We start from the raw sequence: 17,179 nt of genomic DNA on the forward strand, positions 1-17,179 counted from the left end.
GTCAGTGAGATTTTTTTTTTTCTTACAAGAAATGAATACTACAGCATAAATTCAATTGTTCAAGTGACAGTAAATATATTAACAATGTTATAAAATTTATTTTAAATTTTCTATTCTTCAAAGAATTCTGTATCAATATCTGTAGCAACTGTTTTCCAGGGATGCACGATATATCGGCCACCATATCGGTAGAGGGTGATACGTTAATTTTCAAAGTTATAGGTCTGATAAGAACATTTTTAATTAATTGATTATTTCCTTCAACTGAAAGCTGATTTAGATTTATCCGCCAATATATCGGTTATCGGCTTTCAAATATAAAGAATTATCGATGTCGACCAAAATGTTCATATCAGTGCATCCCTACTGTTTTCAACATTGATAATAAAATTAGAATGATTTCTAAAGGATCAGGTGACACTGAAGACTGGAAGAATGATACTGAAACTTGACCATTACAGGAATAAATCACATTTTAAAAAAGATTCATTTTAAATTTTAATAATATTTCACAATATTACTGTTTTTACTTTATTTTGGTCAAATACATGCAGCCTTGGTGAGGATAGGACACCTTAAGGTTTGGAACAACATGTAAATGATGGCAGAAATTTAGTTTTGGATGGACTCTTCTTTTAATTAGGGGAACATGAATGATTGGTAACAATTAACAGTGTTGCATTTCACCCTGAACCAACAGTCTGTCTGTGCCATGTGAATTGACCTTAATAGTGACCTAATAAAATGGCTAATGGAAATGTTGTACTTGTTAAAATCACAGCCAGCAATAATGGACAGAAATTTATACTAACTTTACGCTCGTATCTGAAACTCGGGTTCTTTTGCCATCACGTGGATTTAGTTTTAGCTCAGTCAAAAAAATAGCTGCTTCTAAATCAAGCTACAATTAACCACAATTGCAGGCAGCAACGTGTTACTCAACCTAAAAATTGGTTGTCCATGGCAAAGTTAAAAGCATGTACCGTGACCCTTTAATTGCTTCGATCGCTCAACCCTATCAGCCCTCAACCTTGCGAGTTAACGGAAATCTATTGGATTTCGCACTTTAATTACCGCTATTTGGGAACACCGCCTTTTTGTCCACTGGGGGGTGGTGCATTGGTGCAGTTATGGATTGTGGGAAACATCAGCCTCTTATTTGGCCTCCCACTGATCTCCTAGGAACTATTAGTGACATTAGCAGAAGAGATACAGTACCTTATGTAATACTCCACAAGCCAAGCGTTTTGCTGCTAAAAACCAGCTTAAGGACAATGTGGCCTAGAACTGAGTGAGGATTAAATCTTAATTGTGACCCAATACGGGCACATTCTAGTTCTGCCATCATGGTTGCGCATCTCTGACCTCTTTTTTTCCTTTAGATTTTTCACATGACCTATGACCTGGCCAGTGCCATGGTGCGCATTGTGAATCTCATCGGAATGATGTTGTTGCTGTGCCACTGGGACGGATGCTTGCAGTTCCTGGTGCCCATGCTGCAGGATTTCCCTTCAGACTGCTGGGTGGCCAAAAACAAAATGGTGGTAAGTGCGAAGGGCCCATTCATGTTTGTTACTCCTTTATTTTCCATGTGCAGATTCCAATATCCACACTCTGTAAAAATGATCCGTATGGAACATTTTGAATTATAGAAGGCAGTTTCTCAGAGTAAAAAATATAAAAGGGTAATTGTGAGAATAATTTTATACTGAGAAATACAAAGTTCTGCCATGAAACTCTAATAGGTCCTTGACTCAATCTTCTTATAATCACATCATTCTCTATAGGGCACAGCTGATTGGTTCCTGCTATATCAGTTGCCAATGAGCTCTCTGCTCAACTTTCAAATACTTGGTCAGCATTTGCTGATGCACTTGTAAAGCACTTTCAGAAACCCTCATCTCAGATTTGAGATGAAAAGTCAGATTTTTGTGATGTAAAACCACATTGTGAAACAAAGTTGCAATTACGAGGAAAAAAAGTCACAATTGCAAGATAAGCAGTCAGATTGTGAAATATAGGATCACAATGGGTAGATACTGTATAAGTCACATTTAAAAGAAATTGTCGCAATTATGAGATATAAAGTAAGATTATAAGAAACTGCCACATTATGTGAAATAAAGTGTCATTTATGAGATAAAAAGTCAGGTTTAGATAAAGCCATGTTGTGGAATATAAAATTATGAGAAATAATTATGTTGCAATTACATGAAATAGTCTCAAATATGAGAAATAAATATGCAAATTCAAAAAAATATAATGCCACATTTTGTAAGATATAATTATGAAAAACAAGGTCTGTAAAAAGTGATCAGTTGACTTAAAAAAGTGAGGAAACCCGTTGCCTTTAAATCTGTTAAGTAAATATAAACTTCATGCATAATTGAAAAAATTAAGCTATGTAAACTTAAAAAGGTCGTAATTACTTTTTTCATATTTTTCCTCTGGGGCAGACTGGAACTGGCTTGCATACTGAACTAATATTTTTTTAAATGACTGAAATAAGGCCAGTTGCATCATTTCCTGGACCTGCATGATAATTTAGCCCAAAAATGCCAGGCCTGAAAATACGAATACTGTCCACGACTGTGCTTCATTTGCATTTGTAAAACATTACCTTCTGCTTTCCTCCATCTTCTGATATCAAGTAAGAACGTGCAGCATTCGCAATGACCCTTCTGCTAAAGGACGTGATATTTCCCTCACTCCCTCTCTCTCTCTCTCCCGCCTTTACTCCGGCTCCTTCTGAGTCCTGTCAGAAATATATAGAAACAGTCTCTCTTTTTTTCCCGTCTAACACACTCTTTCTCTCACATTCTGTCATTGTCAATCTTATTTTCTCTCCTCTCCCTCTCATTGGTTCGTACCTTTGTCCCTTCGCGACACGTTTTGTCCCTCTTTCACCGTCTCTCCTATTTCTTTTGCTTTCAATCACAATTGATGTCTTTCAAGCTTATAATTATATTCATGCTTTAATTTGGGTTCTTTTTTCTCTTTATCTCTTTCCTCACAGAATGACACATGGGGTCAGCAGTACTCTTATGCCCTGTTTAAGGCCATGAGCCACATGCTGTGTATAGGGTATGGCATGTACCCTCCCGTGGGCATGACGGATGTGTGGCTGACCATCCTCAGCATGATCGTGGGCGCAACCTGCTATGCCATGTTTGTGGGCCACGCCACCGCCCTCATTCAGTCACTGGACTCCTCACGCAGGCAGTACCAGGAGAAGGTTAGTAAAAAAAGAGGAGGTGATGCCTTGAGATAAAGTGTGCTGCATTGCTGTAAAATTGTTATCTTTTTTTAATCACAGAATGATTTAACGTTGGGCAACTGCAACATTACATTTCTTTGCTTATAAATATGCTAATGACACATACGCTGCACACATGCTCTGTAAAGTTTGTGAAAGAATTTGAGAAATTATACTTTTTTGATGCCCTTGTTCAAGCCCAGTTCTTATCGATTTGATTTGTTCCTCAAATGTTAGTCTAGTTATAATTTCTTAGTTGTGAATTAAATGAAAAAGAAATTAAATTTGAAATGCATCTTAAATATTAGCATGATTGCATCTTGAATATTAGTTTAAAATAGAATAATTTATATTATATATTATTAATTAAATACTACACTCTAAAAATGCAGGGTTAAAAAATAACCCAGCCTTAACCAATAGGACAGAACACGTGCTGGGTTGGTGTGACCCAAGTGCTGGGTTTTTCCATTCAACCCATATTGTTGGGTCATTCATTTGACCCAACCAGTGGGTGAAATTGACCATATTGCTGGGTTTAGTCTTACTTATGTGCTGGGTTATTCTCATTGCCTTATTAAAGTCTCATTGCCTTATTAAAATTAGTAACAAATCAGTGAGATTTTTAAATGTTTTTTTTAATCAAAAACAGTAAAAGTTTCTATTTTAAAATGTAATTTTTTCTGTTGAATATTTAGCATCACCGCTCACATGATCCTTAAGAAATCATTCTAAAATACTGATGTGCAACCCCCAAAAAAATTCTTATTATATATATATATATATATATATATATCACTGACCCTAAACTTTAAACAGTAGTGTATATATTATATTAGATTGATAGTCAGTTTTGGGGAAAGTTCATTTTAAAAGTAATGCTTTAAGATATTGCGTTACTCCCTAAAAAAAGAAACTTGCGTTTCTTAGTTACTTTTTATGGAAGGTAATGTGTTACGTTACTTTTGCTTGTTTGTTTTTTAATAACAAAAATAATTAAAGCTCAAACAAACCATTCAGCTGTTGACCAATTGAACATATTTAATTATTTTAGGTTTGCGTAATATTCTGAGTTTGCATTTGAGTTTGAGATTTCATTCGTTTTGAGGAATAGTGAATCTGTTTTTGTGTAAGTTAGAAGAGTAAATGCATGTTCACATTTAGAGCAAACCCTTTTTTAGCTTTTGAAACTACCGTCAGGATTTTCTAAAGTCACGCTGTGAAATATTTGCGCTGAAAAGGCATGGGCAGGGTAATTTTTTCCGGCTGACATTATTGCATAAGCATTTGTAGGAGTTTTCCTTTCAGATGCAACATTTACGGGAGGAGAGTATTTAAAGGTACAATATATACGATTTTTGTAATAAAATATCCACCGTGTGATATATTTCCTGCAGCTGTGTACAATATCCCAAAAGTTGCCAAAGATTTTTAATTTCAGTGAAATTAATGAAAATGTAACTTGGATATATATTGTTCTAAATTTAAAAGCAATGCATCACTTTACTAGTTACTTGAATCAGATTACTTACATTACTTGTACCAACTTAAATCTTTTGGTCATATAACTATTTTTTATACCAAAGGAAATAACGTTGGTTAGCAGTTCATGAGTTATGAAGGAGGATGTTACAACTGTCTTCTGTATTTGTTGTGTTCAAATGGAAAACCCCCCAAAATGCAATATTAATTGGTAAGCTGGCAATTAAGGCAGATATCATTTTAATGAGGGTGGGCAGCTGCCATTTCCCAGTTCAAGCATTGTAAAGATTTCCCAGCAGACTAAATGTCCTCACTCCGAGAATGCCTTTGATGTCCTGTTTAAAATGAGCAAAACACAAGTCTAAAATGGAAAACGGCGAGGGTTTCTGAGTTTTGAGCGACGAGTCATGGAGGCTTCTGACATCTGCGGTGATCAATCCACGGTTTAGTCGTGTCTGTAAGTGTGCTGGAGTGGTAATTGAACTGTTGTCATTTTCTATGAGAAGAAAATACAAGTGCTTTGACCTCTGCTGTGTTAAAAGATTCAAGTCAATTCAGCCCAGTTGTCATGGCAACTTGCATTGTTGACAGGAGCCTGTATTGATGTGCGGTTCCCTTCTGGAAAGGAGACGGCTCTTTCTTTTTTGTTTGTTTCCTGAAAGCCCAACACGTGAAGGCCAACGGTTTTGATTATGGTTTCACAGTACATAATTTAGAGTTCCTCTCCACATCTGTTTGAAAGGGTTTTGAAGCTCCGCATAAACACGAACAGAAGTGAGGAACCGGGAGAGAGAGAAAGATTAGGTTAGGGAGAGTTCAACGGGGATAAAAATGAGTTGTCAATTTGTCCTGTGAACTTAAATTACCTGCTGTATTTGGGCTTCAACACTCCGATTGGATATCTCTCCTCAGTGTCAATTCAATTACCAGCATCCATTTCCAGAAAAAGGACAAATTCCAATGACACAGTTTTTTTCTCCTCGAACACCATGAGTCATGCTTGCCTTACGCTGGGATTTCTGCGGCTTCACACCCTCGCCGGTCTCCGCAGTTGGAACCTAACTGTATTGCGTGACATTATTTCCTGTTGTTTGGACTCATCCTGCTGGCTTTGTCTCCTGCCCTTGAATATGATAATAGAAGAGCCACTCGGAGAGACCAAGTGTGCCTGCACCAGTGAGATGTTCACAGCTGACATGGCAGGAACATTAGCATGTGGTGAAGGGCACATTGGAACCTGCTACCGTCGACAGCCGAGACAGGAGTTCGAGGAAGCGGGAGAGAGAGAAAGCAAAATGGCTAGTGACAGAACAAAGTTTATTAGAAAGGACAGCAGAGGCAGAGAGCCGTGCGGCGTAACGTCGCTGAGCCGCAGTGTTGCAGACGCTCTCTGCCAGTTTCGGAGACACAAATGAAATAACAAAGAGACAGTACAAGGGGATCGTGGGTAAAATAAACCCTATCAATACTGTACGTCCTTTCCTTGAAGTCAAAGAGACAGGCATGGAGAGAGAGACAAACAGAAAGACAGTGATAAATGGGGAGATGGCCGCCGAAGTGAAAACACTGCCCGGCTTTGCAAATGGAGCCTGGGAAGACTGGCGTAAAAATGGACCCGGACAGTTACACTGACCAATGTATTGTTTTGGAAGACCTTTGGTCAATATTTATTTATCAGTAGCAGTGTAGTTAGAGACAACACCTCAGGGTCTAAGGAGGGTTTGAAGTCTGATTACACCAAACCAGAAAATCATACATGACAAGACTTAAGTACAAAATATTGGCCTGTGATCCTTTAAAAAAGAAATGACAGTACCATAGTAAAGTGATGGTATCAGAAGGTAATATGATAGTACCTTGACATTACCATATGCGTACTACTGTGGCGCATATGCAAAGGATGTTACAAATGTGCCATAAAAAGATTTGAGATTTTTTGGTAAGTGATAATGAACAAGCCTTGTTATATTCAGAAAGTAGGGGTTTTGGTTTTTTTGCCGGTTGCTTTTTGTTTTACTTAGTTTTTTGTTTCATTTAGCTTTTTCCTGTTTTGTTTAGCTGTTTGTTTTGTTTTGATTTGCTGTGTGCTTTTTGTTTTGTTGTTTTGCTTTGATTTGCTGTGTGTTTTGCTGTGTGTTTTGTTTTATTGTGTGTTTTGCTTTGATTTGCGGTGTGCTTTGTTTTGTTTTGCTTTATTTTTGTTTTGTCTTGCTCTGCTTTTTGTTTTGCTGTTTTTGTTTTTTTGCTTTGATTTTTGTTTTGCTGTACGTTGTTTTCCTTTTTTTCTTTTATTGCTTTGTTGTTTTGCTGTGCGTTTTGCTTTGATTTGCTGTCTGTTTTGCTTTGATTTGCTGTGCGTTTTGCTTTGATTTGCTGTGTGTTTTGTTTCGATTTGCTGTGTTTTGCTTTGATTTTCTGTGTTTTGTTTTGCTGTTTTGCTTTGATTTGCTGTGGTTTATTTTGTTTTGTTGTATTGCTTTGTCTTGTTCTGCTTTTTGTTTTGCTGTTTTTTTGTTTATTTTTTGCTTTGCTTTTTGTTTTGTTGTGTGTTTTGTTTTGTTTGCCAAACAAAGGTCCCATAGATTAGATTGATAGAAAAATAAATTGTAAATGAATGCTAATAGAATTTCTTTGATTTAGAAACAATAAGATTCCCATTAGATCCTATTGGATAAACTGACATTTCTTTTTCATCTTTTTATTTATTCATTATTTTTTTAATAAAATAAAAAAAAACGTTTTTTAGTCTTTACTTGATGTTATTTGGTTTCATATTTGATCCCACAATTGTCCTTAAAGAATGGTTCCAGATGATCTCATTAGCATCCACATTCCTTTAGGAATTTTTTTTGGACTGTTTCTAAACGTATAGATAATTGTGTAATATTCCGGCTAATTAATATAGTGTATGTGTCATTTGTGCAGTACAAACAGGTGGAGCAATACATGTCCTTCCACAAACTTCCTACAGACATGCGGCAGAGGATCCATGATTACTATGAGCATCGCTATCAGGGCAAGATGTTTGACGAGGAGAGCATTCTGGGAGAACTAAACGAGCCACTCAGAGAGGTTAGTATTAAAATACAAGACACTTAGCGTATACTTTTATTCCATTTCTTGTATTCTAGTATTGAACAGTCCTATCCACTGATTTTGCTATATTCTGTTTTTGTTTTTGTGTGTACAGGAAATCATCAGTTTTAACTGTCGAAAGCTTGTGGCCACCATGCCATTGTTTGCCAACGCAGATCCAAACTTTGTGACCTCCATGCTAACAAAGCTACGTTTTGAGGTGTTCCAGCCAGGAGATTACATTATTAAAGAGGGTACAGTCGGAAAGAAGATGTATTTCATCCAACATGGTGTACTAACTGTCCTGACCAAGGGCAGCAAAGAGACAAAGATCTCGGACGGGTCTTACTTTGGAGGTAAGTGAACAATGATATCAGCAAGATGTTTATGATCTGATTGGATGGTTTGAGGCAATATTTACGTATAACGATAGCTTTGAAATGTCGTTTGGTATGGATTCTCTTGGTATGGATTCTCTTGTTGAAACTAATGTTGATGGAGTGGCATTTAAGTTGCAGCAAATAAGTTTGTATTTTTATTAGAGAGGTTTTGTGTGCTTAATGTTCAGGCTGGTACCACTGTGTTCTTCAGTGTTATCGGCTGGTTCTCCAAGGGAACCAAATCAGTGAATGGCCATGCTTTTGGAGCCTGGGGAAATTCCTCACCCAGCATAAGTTAACCATTCATGAAATTAATTTTCCTCACAAGATTGAGGAAGGAGGGGAAGATAACCGTATGAGTTGAGCTTTGTCATCAGAGACGGTTCGCTGCAGTTTTTCTCATTACAATTACTATTACCCTGTTTTCTTTTACTTCCTGTTTTTTTTGGGGGTTTTTTGCATTTGTTTATGTTGTCCAATGTACAATATTAAATGCCTTTTCACAATTGCAAAAAATGACAAAAAAACTATTTATTCACTTTAAAGTTTACCTTGAATGCAAATGGTGATGAGTCTAACAAACAAATCAACATTGTCAATTTTCTGAGGAAAAATGAGGGTGATGCTAATATATAGAAATAAATTACACACCACCTGGTCTCCATATGCAAGCTAGCCTCTTTCCTGGCGTTCTGTGCCATTATAAACTCTATTACTGTCCCCTGTGTGATTCTGGGATCACAACTAAGTAGTTTGTGCTATCAGTGAGCTGCAGATTTAGGCAAGAAAAAAAATGTCATCATATTTTCCAAAAAAAATCCTTCCCTTCTGCCCGGGCTCGTTTGAGGTCATTACATGTTCAACAAGCCGCTCATAATCTCTTTTCCCATAAACCCTGTGTGAAAGTGCAAAAAGGAAGAGGAGTTTGGATTGTGGCCTAGTACCGAGCTCACCCAGTCCCCATGTCATTCTGTTCTGTCTCTTGTCTATCGGGTTTAGTTGAGAATACAGTGTGTTTGCAGTATAGCACCAGCATTGCAAAGTATACATTAAATTGATCAGAAGTCACAGTTAAGACATTTACAATGTTACAAATGTATTCCAAATACTGTTCTTCTGAATGTTCTATTCATCAGAGAATACTGAAAAAAATTATAGTTTACAAAATACTGTAGTTAAATGTTTCTTGAGCAGCAAATCAGCCTATTAGAACGATATCTGAAGGATTGTGTGACACTTTACTGGAGGAAAAATGCTGAAAATTACATTTAAAAAAATATTGTAATATTTTGCAAATAAATGCAAGCTTGGTGAGCATTAGACATTGTCAAAAACGTAAAAAATATAACTAATTGATTTATTCACTATTTTTGCATTTCTCATCCAATTTTTCCACTTTTGTGTAAAAAAAATAATAAAAGGAAATAACAGCAAACATCTCATGGTACTATATGATTTCCATATTCATATTTCATAGTATATACAGTAAAAGAAAAGCAGTGGCAATACCTCATAATGGAGTTTTAAAAATGTTTTTATCATGGTAAGATGTTGTCTTTGTATTTTTAAGTCATTCGTGTGAATGTGTGTTAGTGAATGTGTGTGTTCTAATGGAGTGGCTCTTGGCATGTGTTCTTTATGACTCTGGCCATGACAACTAGACAGAGAGAAAGAAAGTGAAAAAGTGAGTGAAATTAATCTCTACAGCCAGACCCCTCTGTCTTACCCAACACCACACAACACAACAACACCACCTCATATTTCAGGTTCTTGAATGACCAACAGCACCTCATTTATCCCCATAATATTCTTATTCTTCAGCACCCTTCAGAAATATCAGCTGCACAAATGCAAGCATTCAAACATATCTTCTTAATAATCTTGAAAGTGGAATAAGCTGTTATATTTGGAATACCAATCACTACTACTACTACTACCAGATCATTGAAATTAGTGTCTTGAGCAATAAAACTTTGTTTCTGTGACAGTCCAACAGCCAAAATTAACCTGAGCACATGCTTGGCCATTCAGAACACCACGCACATTCACTTTTTCAGGTTTATAAAATGCTATAATCTTGTCGTAAAACTGTATTTCTTGGTATTGCGAACAGGACGAGGCTGAGTGACTTGAGAGCGGTGCAAGGCCGGTGGCGTAATGACCGGGGCATCTCACATGTGTCGCTCATTACCAATCACACATCCGGCCTCACGCCGCTCTCACGTCATTCGGCCTCGTCCTTCTCGACACACTTAGGTTTTAAGGTGAGTTACTGACTGGGAACACTCGATTACCACTTTACTGTTGACAGTCCCCTGTGTCTTCTCCTCAAACTCCTGCTTGTCTGTCACTTAGAAATTTCCTCTGCTTTTCAAATACAGCTTTTACTCTGTGATCTGACTGGACAGATGATGGCTGAGTACAACTTTAAGCTGTCAAAGTTGTAGTTTAATGTTCTGGGTGCCGTTAAAAAAGACCATTCAAAAAAACAGGCTCCAAGTATATAAAGTCTGAGTCACAGGAAGTATATTTAATTCATGGTTCCCGCTATTGTGAATTTATGCACATATTAATAGTGCTGGAGTGCTCTAAACATAGGCTGAAGATGGTCAGTTGGTGGCTGGATACTAGGGTATACCCAATCATGCCTTCATTTATTTACTCTTCATTCATTCTATTATTTACGTAAATAAACGTATATATTTGAAAAAATTGTGCATGTTCTTTCGTTGCTCTTAGGATACATGTTCTTCCTGTGTGGTTTTCATTTACCTCATGTTGCAAAATGTCCACAGAGATCTGTTTGCTGACTCGAGGCAGAAGAACAGCCAGCGTCAGAGCGGACACATACTGTCGTCTGTACTCACTCTCTGTGGACCATTTCAACGAGGTGTTGGAGGAGTACCCTATGATGCGACGCGCCTTTGAGACAGTAGCTCTCGATCGCCTTGACCGCATAGGTGAGAGCTGCCAGTTCAACAAGCTTATGTTCTTCACAGCTGCTCTGAGATGTCCTTAAAGAGTGGATGGTTTAATAAGCGGTCATATCTTGTCCCTTGCTTTTATCATTTTTGCAGTTTGCAACCCTTTTTACTTGCATAATGTGTTGTATTATAATCTGAAACAGGATATTCAATAAGAAAAAATGTTTTTGCTAAACCAATGTTTAAATAGCTGTTTGGCTATATTGGTTAACATTTATCGAACAACCCATATGGCTTAAGTCAGGGGTGTCCACTTTCCTGCAGAGTTTAGGTCTAACACAACTGCCTAGAAGTTTCGTGATCCTGTACGCATGAACTATACTGTATGCATCTTTCTTTGCCTTTTGTCTAAGACAAGTAACTTTGATCTGTTTTGATTTCATGTTGATTAATGTGGACTCATTTACACGGATTAGCTCTGGAATTGCCTGTTAAAGGATCCAAGTACAGGTTCAAGCAATCAGAGGAACCATTCCATATTAGTCACATTAAATAAACATGTTAATTTCCCCAGCCTTACATTTTTCTTCCTTTTAAAGCTTAAGTCAAACTACATTGATTTTGTTATCTATGCTTCCTTTTTGTCCTCACAGGAAAGAAAAACTCTGTCCTCCAGCACAAGGTCCAGCGGGATCTTAATTCTGGAGTTCTGAACTACCAAGAAAACGAGATCATCCAGCAGATTGTGCAGCACGACAGGGATATGGCCCATTGTGCCCACCTCATGCAGACACCTCCCCCAGCTCCTCACCCAGCACCGACTCCATCTTCCCACACCCCCGTCATCTGGGCACCTCTTATTCAGGCTCCACTACAAGCTGCCGCAGCCACCAGTTCCGTAGCCATTGCCCTGACTCGCCACCCCCATTTGCCCCATTCCCTCTTCCGACCCCCTGTCCCGCTGCTTGGCTCGCTGAAAGACCAGCCAGGATATGTAAAAAGGTTCCCAACTGCACTTTCGGGCGCTGCTGCATTTGGTGGCTCCTCATCAACCAGCTCACAGTTCAGCTCTTGTATAGAGACCCCAATTCTGGACACACTCAGGGCTGAGAGATCATCTAGCTCCACACCTCCACCACCGTCCTCCAACTCTCTGCCATCCACCATCACAACAACTGTCACCACCACCACCTCCAGCATCACAGAGTCTATCTTCTACCCTCATAGACCCCTTGTCTCCCACAGGTCCAAAGACTTCAGTGTTGCCCAGCTTCATTCTCAACCACAACTTCCTCAGGCCTCTTTCCCCAGCATTGCTGCATCACTTCGTGGTATCTTCCAACAAGGAGCAGTTGGAGGAGAGGCTGTCCAGCTTTCAGTTCCCCCTACATCCACCCTTACTCCTTTGATAGCGCACTCTGTAAGTCCCATCCTGACCCAACTTCATTCAGCTCAGCCAATTCCTCAACCAACAAAACCAAGTCAAGACTTGAATAAAGTTAAAAGGACAGCCTCCCAGTCTCCTGTAACAGAATCCCCTATCGACTCCAGGAGCATTCTTGAACAAGTCTCGGGTCCTACAAGTCCCATCCCATCCCAACAAGTCCCATCCCAGCACACTCAGATTAGTCTACAGCCAGATGTTCTTTCCCAGCTTTCCCAAGAACCCTCTGCTCTTGCTTCCCTTGCACAATATGGGTCTGGAAATGTGTCCCCATGTAGCACACCTTCAGCTTGGAGTCCCACGTGCCAGAGTCCTACAGTGGAGAAGATGAGGATGTCCATGCACAGCAACCCTGCTAGCATCTCTGGATCCCAAAGCTCACTCCTAAGCCCTCAGACACTCTTTCCACCACCACCTCAAACAAGACAAAGGGGTGGATCTCTAGTTGACCTACCCTCACAAGACTTAACCACCATTTCCAAGTCCCTCCCCATCCCAGGACTACCTGAAAAGTCCAAGTTAGTTGGAAGAGGACCAGAACCGCCAGACTTATCCCATCACAGAGGATCGGCTTCAGGTTACTCACCTCTCCCATCGCCCCCTCCGATTATGAAACCATTTAGCTCAATACCTGGTCATGTTGTCCTATCGAGACAAACTTCCAAGTTGTCCATAACTCAGACTGGGTCCTCAGGTGGGTCACCAGCCCATGGGTCTAGTGATAGGTCCACCCCTGGGACACCAAGCTTGCACCCAAAACTACCATCGAACTTGTGAGAATGGTCTGCACCCTCCTGCAATGATTGAGCAACTTTTTGGACATTTCTCACCAGAGAAGGAGGGTGTATGTTCATCTATTTGGATTTTTTATTGGTCCAATGACTTCCCTATTTGTTATGCCAAACGAAGAAATGGATTAAAAACTGACAGAAAAATTAAGGTGGGACTTAAATTTGTCTTCCATGTTCTGTCAGTAATTTTTGCAATATTATTGTCTGATGATAAGACTGTATAGGGATATGCAAATTATGACTTCCAAAAAAAAGTTATTTCAAAGTAATAATTCTAAAGGATGTATGTATGTTTGTGATTGTGTGTACGTGTGAGTGTGCGATTGCTATTGTAATGTTATAATAGTGTGGTCTTTTTAAAGAAGGGAATTATGCTGGGTCAGGGAAGCAAATCTACATTTGTCCGTCGCACTTCATCAGTCACTGTGAAAGAACACGTCGTACAGGTCTCCCCGGGCAGGTGGCACTGGCACAGGTATATATACAAACAGAGATGCACACAAACATTCACACATGCACAATCAAACCTAGCCCTCAACATCCCTAGTATCTAGACCTAGTATGAACTTTCCGCTTGACCTTGACCCCATATCTCCTTGCTGACAAAGAGGTACTGCTCAGTATCTATGGCCTTTCCTTTTTGTAACAATACTGCCTTAGTGTCTGGACACCAGGGAATTACACCCTCACATCCACAACAGAACCGAGAACATTAAGAATGTTTTGCAATCATTTTGTATGCGCTTTGTATGTGAATTTGTGCAGTACTTAAGCAATAAAACGGTATGCTTGGTTTTTGTACGTGCACAGAGGTTGATCTGTAAATTGCAGTTCTCTTCCTGTCAAACAAAACATACTGGGGGGTTGTTAATGGCAGTGACACAACAAATATGAAAAAAAGAGCCCACTGCAGTTACCAAAGCTCATGAGTTACACAAGTCATGTTAGAATTTGGTTTGTATCTTTTAACGTCCATTTGGCATCTGTTAAAATGCACATTTTGTATAATGCAGTTAGTTTATAGGCTACCCCACAATTTGCATGAGGTTGCAATATGTTTTCTGGTTGTGCAATACATGTTTTGGTTAGTATGTATTTCATATCTGTGAAATTAAACATTTTTGACCATTTGAGATGCATTGCAGCATAGGTACTACATCAGACTAACATGAAATAACTCTGCTAACACAATAGTTACCTTAGCACCTGCTAAGACATGGCATATTCGGCAGGTGGTAAAAGGAGGAATAGTATTTTTCTAAGTGTCCTTCCTTTTGAGCAAAGCTTACACAGCTTGATCATGAAAATTCCCTGCTTTGTCCCAGGTTATTATATATTGTATAATTTATATGATTTTATAATACATGTCTATGTATATATCTATGTATTGTGTATGTGTTTGTTTTGTTAATCTGTATATTCATATTCTATATACTGTCACCATCAGTCTACAGATACTGTCATTATGCAACACTCGGTCCTTCCACTCAATTCTGTTCCATTCTTGCAATATGCATTGGATTATCATATTATTATTTTAATTTTCTGAGCCTGATTTTTTTCAAGTTAACATTTTTCCCTCCATCGAAGTCGGATAAAATTGCAAGGCAAAATGCAAATGAGAGTGCTATGTGATCAAAGCATCAAAGAGATTTTTGTTAGTATTACAGAGCACACAATGCATTACACTGTAATATTTCTCTTTTTCAGGAGTGTGAGTGTATGCGCGTTTTACTGTGCATTTATGTTGTAGCATTTTACAATATTCTGTGCATTAATTGTTTATCATAACCAAAGTGAGGTTATACAGTAGCATTTAAACCCCACCAACGTCATTACAGACAGCCTCAAGAGTGTCATGTATGGATGGCCAGTGAGTTCATAAAGGATGCACATTTTGGGTTAAAAATTTTAATATTTCAAGACAGATTTTATAGTCACTGTATGGCAAAATGGTCAAGCCATATGGCATATCCACGATGAACACGTTGTGTCATTATGCATCAGTATACAGTGCACTTTCAATATTAATAAAAACAGCTTCAAACTGTCCCCTTCCCAATTTACAAACATAGCGCAATATTTTCACATTTTGAACAATTACAGCCTTTGTTTCCCTCTTTCTTTCTTTTTTTTTTTGGAGTTGGAAGATAGTCAACTTGCCATATTTGGTCAGTGTTTCACTTTACCTTGTTTAAAATGATAATTATAGTAACGATGTAATATGACTAACATGCTTCAGAATCAAAATATTGCAGAATATAATGTTCATCATGAATACTGAATAATCATGTATGTACAAATATTCATGAGTATAGCTATGGTACTTCATTTGAACTGTTAATTGATAAATAATTGTAAACAATTTTTTATAATAATAATTATTATACTGTTTTCCTTTGTCTTTGTTATAATGACCTTTGTTTATCTTTCTTTCTTCCTGACCATGTACCATCTTCCATATTTTATTATATTTGTATCAGAGCTGTTAATGATACCACATTCATTTAATTTCCAATGATATTAAATGCAGCAAACAATACCTACCCCACCCCCTACCCCCCTTTTTGTTAGAGTGGCTTCCAGTTATTTTAGCGGTACAAAAACAATCTGTCAAGTTCCTTGATGTTGCAAATGGGTATATTTTAATTTACTATAGTTATGTAAAATGATTTACCTATTAACTTGTAAATTCGTGATGTAAGAAATTCAGGGTCTGGGCCTACTCTCTTAGCAGCCATTAATGAATCCTATATTGATACATTTAAAGGGATAATTCACTTTGAAATTAATTTTTGATATGTTTTAGCTTACCTCAAGGGCATCCAAGATGTAGGTGTCTTTGTATTGTTTCCACAGTATTTTCAATTTTGACATTTTTCAGTCAAACCGGTGTTGTCTGTCATTCATATAATAATGCAGGTTAGGGGGTCCACCTCAAAGAGCACACACAGAGAAGTCAAAATTAAACATGATTTAATGATTCGTGAATGTAAGTACACACTGATGGCCTAAGACCACATGAAACGAGCAGTTTGTGTGATAAAACGAACAGTATTTATATAGTTTTTACCACTTGTTAACAGCCGTCGAACTGATCTGAATCAGATGTCCAACTGAACCGTCTCCAAGTGAACCGCCTCTCGCGCGTCTAACTTACGTCACGCACTGTTTACACGTAGATTTCGGAAGTTTTATCTTTCACTAAACATATTTAGATATACGGGAAAGTGCAATGGAAGACGATTTCGATAAGTCTAAATATGTTTAGTGAAAGGTAAAACTTCCGAAATCTCCGTGTAAACATTGCGTGACGTAGACGCACGAGAGATCACTTCCGGCGTAAGTTAACCATGGACGGTTCAGTTGGACATGTGATTCGGATCAGTTCGACGGCTGTTAACAAGTTAATACATACTATTAATACTACTATTACAATACTGTTCATACATCATCTCGAATCGAGCATATACGGCTTCTGTAAGTCTGCCACAGAACAAGAGAATCACAAGGTCGTGTCCTTGAAAATTCACACTGCTGTTTTCTCCTACTTATTGAGTCTTTCCAGCGCTCCTCGATGTAGCTCCAGTGGGGAACTGAGATAGCATCGTCCACTTCCCCGAGACAGTAGTGGATCAATCTCCCACTGCTTGCTCTCCATCCCCCACTATACTGGACTGTTTAACCCCTATCAGTATCATCGCGAAACAGAGCATCTAATCTGCACGTTAGGCTCAGATCTGATGCTCGCCAGAGAAGTAACGTTATTATCCTTCTCATGGCTTCTAAAGAACATACCCAAGGCTGAAATGGTGTTTATGGCAGGC

At 38.3% G+C, this 17,179-nt stretch overlaps 1 protein-coding gene across 1 annotated transcript in view; it reads left to right on the plus strand.

Annotated features, from left to right (window-relative positions):
* hcn4l (hyperpolarization activated cyclic nucleotide-gated potassium channel 4l) overlaps positions 1 to 15,912 on the plus strand; it is a 28,020-nt gene extending 12,108 nt beyond the window's left edge. The window contains exons 3-8 of the mRNA XM_039658109.2: positions 1,383 to 1,544; positions 3,017 to 3,235; positions 7,664 to 7,810; positions 7,929 to 8,169; positions 10,989 to 11,153; positions 11,771 to 15,912. Coding sequence (XP_039514043.2) covers positions 1,383 to 1,544; positions 3,017 to 3,235; positions 7,664 to 7,810; positions 7,929 to 8,169; positions 10,989 to 11,153; positions 11,771 to 13,338 — 2,502 coding nt within the window. The 3' untranslated portion in view covers positions 13,339 to 15,912. The remainder of the gene's footprint in view (positions 1 to 1,382; positions 1,545 to 3,016; positions 3,236 to 7,663; positions 7,811 to 7,928; positions 8,170 to 10,988; positions 11,154 to 11,770) is intronic.
* Positions 15,913 to 17,179: the final 1,267 nt, after the last annotated feature.

Source organism: Pimephales promelas, chromosome 25 (genome assembly GCF_988280905.1).
Source record: "Pimephales promelas chromosome 25, fPimPro1.hap1.1, whole genome shotgun sequence".
In the NCBI taxonomy this organism is placed as follows: domain Eukaryota; kingdom Metazoa; phylum Chordata; class Actinopteri; order Cypriniformes; family Leuciscidae; genus Pimephales; species Pimephales promelas.